Source organism: Prunus mume, linkage group LG4 (genome assembly GCF_029339155.1).
Source record: "Prunus mume cultivar Tortuosa linkage group LG4, ASM2933915v1, whole genome shotgun sequence".
Lineage (NCBI taxonomy): Eukaryota > Viridiplantae > Streptophyta > Magnoliopsida > Rosales > Rosaceae > Prunus > Prunus mume.
The window spans coordinates 6,998,364-7,008,295 of NC_142701.1; the positions used below are offsets into that span (position 1 = coordinate 6,998,364).

Below are 9,932 nucleotides of genomic sequence, written 5' to 3' on the forward strand. Positions count from 1 at the left end.
CAAAAATATCATTGGTCCATGTTAACGGGATGGAGATAGAATTTGGAGTGGACGCAAGTATTTTTCTTGTACACAATTAAGGAAGAGACTAGACCAAAAAAAAAAAAAAGGAAGAGACAAACAAAATCTCACATCTGATCTTCTTAGCATTTTCACGAAGCAAAACGTAAGGCTTGCAACAATTATTGCATCTCAATCTAGCTAGCTATCCCTTTCTCTTTGAAAATTTTCGCGAGTTTCTGTCTGTCTCTTCTTCAAGCCTTTCAACATCAGCTAGAATCGTCAACATAAGACTTGGAATTGCACACGGCATTTGCTGACATTACACTATAAATATATATATATATATATGCATGCTTGGATTAACGAAAACAGCTAGCTAATCTTGTAACCCATCGAAAAAATGGCCAGAGGAACATATGTTGTTCTAGGTGGTGGCCAGGCAGAGGAACTGGGCATCATGCAAGACAACTCGGGGGGGATATTTTTGCTCTGCATGATTCTTATGTCTCTCTCACTTATATCAATGGTCATATTTGCTTGTGGTGATGATGAAGGATCAAGCAAGAAAAGATGCGCAGCCAGCCGCTGCGGTGGTGGTGCAACTTGTGGTGGCGGTGGAGGTTGTGGAGGTGATTAGGAAGATATATATAACCATGTTTTCATAAAATAAAATAAAAGTTGGTATTTATGTCAACAAAACCTGTCGTTCTTTTAATTGTTCTTGTTGATACTAATATTGGCTTGTAAGCTATATGTTATATTGATGGAGTGGAGCATATGCGAGAGGTAAACAAATTTCTGTCAACATAATCAAATATCTTTTTGGTTTGTATTGTGATTGTGGAATTAAAACTGTGCTGATTTCTCTGGTTTATAACTTTATAGCTACAAGTACATACTTTTCGTAAACATATTTTTGTAAGTTTCGAGTCCACATCTTTGGCATATGCTAGACCCTCTCATAAACGAATTAGGAAATTCTTATGCTACTAGTAGATAGATTTAGCAACCCTCCCCACAACATCAAGCATTTCCCTGGTTGCCCACCCAGCTCCAACCATCAGCTCGTCTAGGGTTCGTTTTTGGGCCACTCAACACAAAAGGCACAACTCACCAACTCAATTTTCACTCAAACTATAATGAGGGGTAAGTTATAAGGGGTTCACTTTATAGTCATTGGATCAATCCAAGGGCTGGGGAGAATTGGGATAAAGTTGTGCAATCGGGTAGGTGAGGAACCCAAACCCGAATTTAATATCCAGCAATGAAGTTGGTCCCAACAAAAAAAAAAAAAAAGAGAGGCAAGTTCGAAGTTTGAACAGAAAAAACCCATTGATCTCAAACTCATAGCTGAGAGAAACCGCTAAGCTCTGAGAAACGGTTGAAGGCAACGGGCGACGACGGTTGAAGGCAAAGGTGAACCGGTTGAACGCAACTCCACTATCTAAACCGTGAAAAAGTATTTATTTTGAGTGGAAGGAGCAAAGGCGTGGATTCTGAAACAATGAAAAGACGAAGCAGTGGAAGGGGAAGGAGAGAAGCCGTATTCGTTGGAAGTGATAGGTTCCATTTGTGGAGCAAAGCCGCACAAAGACCCAACACAGACACTTTGCGATTGTTCAATAACCAGCATTTGGTGAGTAATTCAGGGAATTTGAGATTAGGTTAGAGTAACTGTTTTCCCAATTTGTACCATGAATGTTGTTAGATTTGGCATATCTTCTTTGTGCTTCACTTGCGTGTTAATTTTTGCTTGGGTATATGTTAAAAAACGAATGAAAATAAAGTCAATAACATGTCAATAACATGTCAATAATGATATGAATAAGGTAATGGTGTTGAATTGGAGGAGGCCCTCAAAACCTTCCACATTTGAAGCAGTGCAGAGTGCAGATTATCTCTCTGCACTAGAATATATATAATTTTTGAAATAAATATTATTTCCGTTGTTACTAAATTTGCCTGTTAAAAATGAGAACAGATAATAATAAACTCATGAATAAAAGTGCAAAGCATTTGAAAAAAGGTTGATCTATGACGATTATGGCTGACTGAAGAAAAAGCTAGAAAGAAATAAGGATGTGGCAATGGCTTAGCGAGCAGATGCTTTGCTTTGCTTCCTTCCACCATCTTTCTTATTTATTTATTTATTTTGTGTTGTGTATGAGATGACAATAATTGTCATGTGTGTGAAGTGCAGAACTTGCCTAGATTGCACTCACACTCACTCATGCATCAACCATTGATTGGAGTTTGGATCCATAAATAAAACACATGCTATTGCTTGTAATTCACAGAATCATTGCATTAACAGGTATTTGCACAAAATATGTCATATTGCTTTGATGATGTTAAAGCCTGTGATCAGTAATCCCTATGCGCATGTACTTTGTAAAATTTGTAATGTGCTGGTTGACTAGTTGTGTAAATACCAATGTGATTGTGCAAATACGTGGTAGTATATGTGTTCACGTTATTTCATCTTGTATTTCAGGAAATGGGATCCAACGTTGAGCTGGTATGGCCAGAGTCAGAGGCATATTCCTCACGGGTGAACAACTGCTCACATGCAAATTCATCCCTAGCTGTAATTCGAGCGAAGTTGAGTGCCGAACAATTAGAACAATTCAAGACATCATGCTTTGGCCATCTTCTGAATATAGATAAGATTCAGTTTAGCGGGCAGATTGTGCATGGGGTTGTGTTGCGTAGAGTAGCGGGGCAGGGTGTGAAAGACTTGGATGGACTGAGTTTCTTAATAGGGTGCGACGTTGCTCAGTTCACTCGTCAGATTTCTGTTTGATCTCAAGGCTTCGTTTTGGGGAAGTGCCTGAAGTTTCCAGTGGAGAAAGTGATGAAATTAGACTTTAGAAAAGATATTTTATTGACGAAGGAATTACATGTAATGCTTTAGAAGAAGCATTTGTGAGGTGCACAGAGGAAGATGACGTCTACAAGCTAGCTCTTGTTTACTTTGCTGAGTTAGTGGTTTTGGAAGGGACAAACATTTGAACATCAATCTAAATTACCTGACCCTTGTAGAGGACTTGGATGCGTTCAACAGGTTTCCATGGGGTTCGGTGTCGTTTGACAAAACCCAAGACAGTCTGTTTTCTGCACCAACAAAGTATGTGAAAAGCTTTGAAAATGAAGAGGGAAGAGGGAAGGGGAAAAGTAAGGTAACCGGAACAAGCCGGAGAAATGAGAAGGGCAAGAAGGATAACCATGGTGAAGTGCAAAGGGGTGGCTGGAGTTTTAAAGGTTTCACGTATGCTTTCCAGGTACATGGTAATAATGTTCATGTCGTTATGTTTTGTTGACTTTAAAACTTAAATAATAACTTGTGTCCTGTGAATTGTGTAGATTTGGGTATATGAATTAATTCCTAGAATGGCGGACCTGAATTACTGCAAGGTTGTTGATCCGACAGCTCTCCCGCGTATTTTGCGATGGAGAACTACTACATCTCTTCCCGAGATGAGAAAGTTGAACAATTATTTTTTCCAGAGCAAGAGGTTTGGTTTGCAGCCCTTGGAACTATTTATAAGATTTAATGAAATTATGAAGTAGAATGATTGCATATGACTCTTGTCTGTTTAAAACAATTCATTCTGGCGCTATGTCCAAGTGAAGAGGAAATGAGACAACCATATTGGAGTTGGCCACAGGGTCGCCCTGCTGTTGTCTCGGCAGAGTCAATTCCTTCTTCATGTGCTGACCTTGATGAGTTGAACAAGGCGGTAAGCTTGTTGAGGTCCGAGTTGTTTCAAGTAAAGCGGGAAAAGGACGTCCTTGAGTTAAAGGTCATACGGATGGAAAAAATTTGGACCACTATTTAGGTCCTCATTTTGAGCAGGAAGTGAGAAGGGACATAGCTTTACTGAAAGAGAGGACGAATCGTTGTGTTGTGTCACATCTATTTAAGGGATATGAGGAAGTGGATGGCATGCAATGGGATGAAGGGCCAAGTAATAGAAATGAAGGAGAGGAAAATGAAGAGGAGGACATTGAAGGGGGTGAAGGGCCAAATAACAGAAATGAGGGAGAGGACAAGGAAGAGGAGGGGATTGAAAGGGGTGAAGGGGCAAGTAAGACAAATGAGGGAGAGGAAAAGGAAGATGAGGGGATTGAAGGGGGTGAAGTGCCAAGTAAGAGAAATGAGGGAGAGGAAAAGGAAGAGGAGGGGATTGAAGGAGGTGAAGTGCAAAGAAAACTAAGGGAGGTAGAGGAAGCTCAAAGGAAAAGAAGTGAGGGAGAGCAAGTGAAAATAAAAAGCAGCAAAGGAGAGGAAGCGCAAAGAAAGAGCATTGAGGAGAGGAAGAACTACAAAGAAAAAGCAGTGAGGGAGAGGATCCGCAAAAAAAAAGAAGGAAGGGCAAGGAAGTGAAAAGACAGAGAAGTGAGGAAAAGGAAGTGCAAAGAAACCAATGTGAGGAAGAGGATGATGAAGTTATGTTGGTTGGCGATGACATTGGCGAGAGCACGGAGGGGACAAAGGTTGAGGTTACTATCGGGACATTGATTTGGATCAACCTACAGCTGTGTTATCTCAGTTGAACGTTTGGTTGAATGATGAAGGTCAAGGTGTGGAACCAGGGGTCCAATTACGGAAGATGAAGAGGATTATTCCTATGTGGAAGATGGTTGAAGCTAGTGAACTGGTTCAAAAAAATTTGCCAAAGACAACCCGACTTCGGACGTTAGACCCAATGAAGGCGATTCCGCATGATGATATGGTGAAATTGCTGAAACTTTGTTCGGAATGGCGCCATAACCCAAAGTAAGTCCTTTGTTTTTTGAGATAGAAGGCATGAGTGTATATATTTTTTAATTGTTGTGTTCTAAAACTTTTTTATATTCATAGTTTGGTGATGCAATTTGGCAACGTGGAAGCTGAGATTGAATTCTTCGCTTCCCTCGTCAAAGCTGACGGTTGGCTGAAAGGAGATGTAAGTTTAATTGATTATGCATTTGTTTGAATGTGCATAGATTATGAGATTGACAAGGAAAACATGTGCAGCACATTGATTTGGGCTTGTATCTCATCCGGAAGCGACAACAACAGTTGGAGGAAGTAGAAATATCGGACTGGACAACGACCGATGTATTTTTTATGGTATGTGATGCAGGATGCATAGGACCTAAATTGTTTAGTTTCCTAATTGATTTGTTAGTTTCCTATATTCTTTAGTTTTCCAAATCCTAGTAGGATTTCTAAGTTAGTTTTCCAAATCGTATTAGGATTTCTAAGTTTCCTATTTTATTAGGAATAGGATTTCTGTTTTACCTGGGGATTGTAATTCTATTGTCTCTAGGTTTTAGTTTGCTATAAATACCCCTATGTAGTTCTTTACAATTCAGATTTGAATATTGATTAAACATTCCTTTAAACTCTCTGATTGCTGCCTGCCTTCTACCTTTTCTTCCCTTCAGCTTTTCTTATCTGTTCTGTCTTATTGCTCTAAGTGTTTAAACTAACACACCCAAGGTCTACATCGATGGCATAGGCCTTGACGAAGTGCGATTAATAATTACAAATTATCCATACTTGCTTTGTGGAGGTGTTTAACCATTGATTGTTTTCTATTTCACAGAATCACATCCATACTTGCTTTGCGGATAATAAAAGGAAAAAAGAGCAAGTTGGGTGGAAAATTAGAACCAGTTTACTGAACGTTGTAAATGGCAAGGTTCCGGCTTGTGGATTGGATTGGCAGTACACGTATAAGGTGTATGTACCTTGTATGTTGCCAAAATATAAGCATTGGGTGGCTCTAGAGATTGATCTGATTCAGTGTGAAATCAAAGTCTACGATTCAATGGTTTCACTCATTCCAGATCAGAGCTTAAAGGAAGAACTCGGCCCCCTCACATTACGATTCCAAATCTTACTGCACACCCTCGACTTTTATGAAGAAGGTGTTTACGCGAACGAGTGCACCCGAGATTGGTTGTTTCCATGGCCAATACATCGTGTGGATGTTCCACAACAGGCTAATCAGTGAGCACAACTTTTTATTTAATTTTATTACTTTAATTTGTCAATTACGTTAGAATGTCATTAGTTGAATTGATCGAGTTCTTGTTTTGCTTCAGAGGCGATTGTGGTATGTTCGTGTTGAAGTACATTGAGCTGTTGAGTGCTGAGATTCCCTTAGCTACTTGCACCTCGCAGAACATGCCATTTTTTCGGTTGAAGTTGGCTGCAGAAATTGCACGGGGAGATGCTTACATGCCATGATATTGGTTGAACTTGGTTTATGCACATGATGATTAAATAGGTTTTGGGAATGTCCAATTTCAAAGTAAATACACAATAGAGACCCATGGGTCCTTTTCGAATTCCACCTCTGCTCCTAAATTCTTCTTCGTCTTTCTCAATCTTAGTGTATTTGTGTACAGAAATTTAGATTTAAGTTACTGGACAATAACAATTAGAACCAAAATAGTGGCAAATATTATAGCGGATGCATGCTTTCATTTCGATTAGTGTGATATTACGCTATGTTTATTCTCATATTGTGCGAAATGTATATGGAGCTGGTTGCAGAGCATAGAAAAATGAAGAATCTGAAATGGAGATGCTGAGGGTTGGTGAGGAGAAAAGTAAATGGATCTGTAAATCTATTGCACGGGGGCAATCTAAATGGATAGGCAGATGCGTTTTTGAAGTTAGACACATGCCATTCCCATACATAGAATGTGCATATGGAGTGTAAAGTTTTTTTTGATGTAATGAAACAAACATCGGTGTAATATTGGCCTAACTCCTTCACGACATTTACCTAACCTCAACCAAACTGCATTGAATTGGGATTTGAAGACTGCATATGCGAATTGGGATTTGAAGAATGCATATTCACATAGGGACTGATGGCTTTTTAAGTGTATTACATCATTGCAAAGTGATATGTCATAATTTATCCAAGCCACCATTCCAAATATCAGATCCCAATCTTTAAGCCGGCAACAGACAAGCAATATACACACAATAGACATGAAATATACACGCAATAGACATGCAATATACATCAGTCCCCAATTACATCAACCATAAGGAAGTCGTATTGAATAGGAAATTCTACTTAATAGTAGTTCTTCCTACTAAAACAAAGAATAAGGACCGTTTACCCCTTAAATCTAACTTGAGTCCTACTTTTGCCCCCAATAAACATGCAATATTGGAGCAATAACATGCGATATACATGCAGTTAATAAACCTTCAATAAACATTCAATATCATGCGATTTACATGCAGTAAACAATCAATAAACAATCTATATACACTGAATAATTATGCAATCTTAAAAAAAGGTATTGTCTTAGTATTGCATCGTATTGGCCCTGTATTGTCATTTTATCGTCTTCGTATGACTTTATTTTTGTAAAGTAAGTCTAGGAAAGTTTTTACTGGGTTTCTGACAAATACATGCTTTTGTTTCAAACAATAATTTAAACTCAATGCCAATCCACCTATTTGAAGAACAAAAATTACAAATTGGGTTTGAAAAGTCATTGGTGGTGCGTGGAACATGTGTTTTTGGGAAGAACTTTTACAATCCTTGAAACCGTGCACTTAATTGGTCATTAAAAGAATAAATAATATGACAATTGATACAACTAATAAAACTAATACCAAGTCCTTAATGGACTTCAGCATATTAAGCACTATAGCATCATACGTGTCACTTGTTGAGGTCACATCAACCCATTCAATCCATTGCAACTGGTGGCTCCCTAATTGCAGGCATCATATATGCAAAATAATTCTGTCAGAGTTAGACCTAGGATTTTTTTTTCACCCACATACATATTCTGGAAATGAGAACTTACATAGGAGGTTAGACACTTCCAAAATGGCTTCCCTCGATTTTTATCTGATTTTGAAACTCGAAGCACCATTGCAGCTCCACAATACTGACACCTCTTTGTTTGAGCGGGAGATGAAGATGACGACATGTTGAATCTTATCACTTGTACCTCTTCTCACAGATCTTCTCACTAAAACCTCTTCGGACTCATACCTTCTCACAGACCCCTTCACTCATAAGTCATAACCCTAAACTTCTACTCAGCTCTCTCTCATCTCTGCCCAAATCGAATTATATCCTTCTTTTCTATGTGTGGGTGGGTTGGTCACGATCTGGACACATGTACCGTCACAAATTGTGACACCTTTTACTCGAAAAGCGATATACTATTTCACTACCAAATATTAATCTTACAATTGAGGGGACACTGCTTTAAATATATTATTTTCTTTATATTTCATTAAGGCAACTAGTTGGATAAGAATCCGTCATTTACTAGGGGTAGTGTGGTGTGGAAAATGAAAAAGTATCTGATGGGACCTTCACTAGTCAGTAATCCATCACATTTGTATCAATGAATTTAATGGTGGCTATGGAAATAGGTTATTAATTGACTTTTGGACGGTCTGACTCCCTTTGCATTTCGATGACGTTTTCTTCATCCGGAAAAACCCCAAGGAAACACCTTTTCAAAACAGCAAACAGAGGCTAAAACAAACCCAAAACCCCGTGCAGTTCAATCGTTCCATTCCAAAAATATTTCAATGAATTCGAAACATGTTATTCATGTGCCTCAAGCCTTCAATCATCGGAAGATCTCTTTCGATGGCATCTGTGTGCCCATTGTTCAATAGGTTGGCAAACACTCCACAAGTGTGAAACACAATTTCAATGGAAAAGTACCAAGACCATCCTAATGGTACTATGCCTCAACGCAGTCCGGCATTTCGTGGAACAATGCAGGGCTTGCGAGAACCCTGAGGCGATATTTAGAGAAGCGTCACGTGTTTTTCGACAGGGGTAATGTGGAAGCATTGTCGATGCGTGTTGCAACCACGGCAGGCCATATGGAAGCGGCATATCTAGTTGGACTACTTGGTATGTCCTAATTGGTCATCAAAAGAGGATGCATTACAATTCTTGTGTTCTTTGAATCAACGTAACAACATTGATATGAAAGGAACCAGGGATGCTTTGAGACGACGATTGCGGACTTTTCTCTCATGGAAGACATATCGTAGATATGTTTCACTATGGGAAGATTAAGTTCAATCTGTGCAGCGCTTGTAACAACAACGATCGGTGTTTTGTTATTCCAGTGGCCTAGTGAAGAAAAGATCAATCCTGCGGACTTGTTGCAATCGATGCAAATGACACCATGAGAGTGTTTTTTGGTTCAAGGTGAGGCTGTCTATGTTGTGCCAGGGAATCCATACCCTTATAATTAGTTGTAGTATGTTTCTACGGTTTTTATGTGTGTCTATGTTCTACAAATGTTGTTTTCTATTTCATGTTTTAATCTATTTTGTCTGGTGTTTGTTTGTGCTGTCCTAAACTGTTTTATATATAAATGTATAATATTTGTTATATAGTGGAATTATTACTGACATAATTGACTACGAATGACATTTTACCACAGATATTTTGCACAACTGCAATCTTAATATTTGGTAAACGAAAACGCATGCATGAAGTAAGTATGTGTCTTTTCACCGGTTCTTGGGAATGACATTTTCCCACTTAGCATACCCCAAATGATTGGGTTATACGTTTCTTAAGCAAAACTTGAACAGTGAAAGACTTTGAATAATTATTTCGATGTTGTAGAATGGATGGCTTGTATATTTCCATTTTATGTTTGAAAACATCCCTTAAACCTAAAAAAGAAAAAACATTAACAAATTGAAGAAGAGAAAACTGATTAGCACGAAATGGTCTATTCACACGGAAAATAAAAATAAAATTAAAAATTTGGAGTAAATATAATTAACAAATGTACAAGCTAAAAAGTAATATAACAAGAATAATAAAAATAATTTTGGATAAATAATAATAAAATACTAATGTAGCGTAACCATGAAACAGGGAATTCAGGAGGAAGATGAAGTCTCAATGAGC

At 38.4% G+C, this 9,932-nt stretch overlaps 1 protein-coding gene and 2 long non-coding RNA genes across 3 annotated transcripts; all 3 read left to right on the top strand.

The window, feature by feature from the left end:
- The first annotated feature begins 346 nt into the window (after positions 1–346).
- LOC148917801 (uncharacterized) lies at positions 347–3,595 on the top strand. The gene is made up of 3 exons (XR_016125775.1): positions 347–1,639; positions 2,498–3,284; positions 3,367–3,595. It is a non-coding gene; the product is annotated as an uncharacterized LOC148917801 (long non-coding RNA).
- Positions 3,596–4,119: 524 nt separating this feature from the next.
- LOC148917802 (uncharacterized) lies at positions 4,120–5,867 on the top strand (the record flags this gene model as incomplete). The annotated part of the gene is made up of 4 exons (XM_089050403.1): positions 4,120–4,783; positions 4,868–4,952; positions 5,024–5,119; positions 5,598–5,867. Coding segments are annotated over exons 1-4 (618 nt in total), but the record flags the coding sequence as incomplete, so codon positions are not given.
- Positions 5,868–5,879: 12 nt separating this feature from the next.
- Positions 5,880–6,770, top strand: LOC148917803 (uncharacterized). The gene is made up of 2 exons (XR_016125776.1): positions 5,880–6,004; positions 6,100–6,770. It is a non-coding gene; the product is annotated as an uncharacterized LOC148917803 (long non-coding RNA).
- Positions 6,771–9,932: the final 3,162 nt, after the last annotated feature.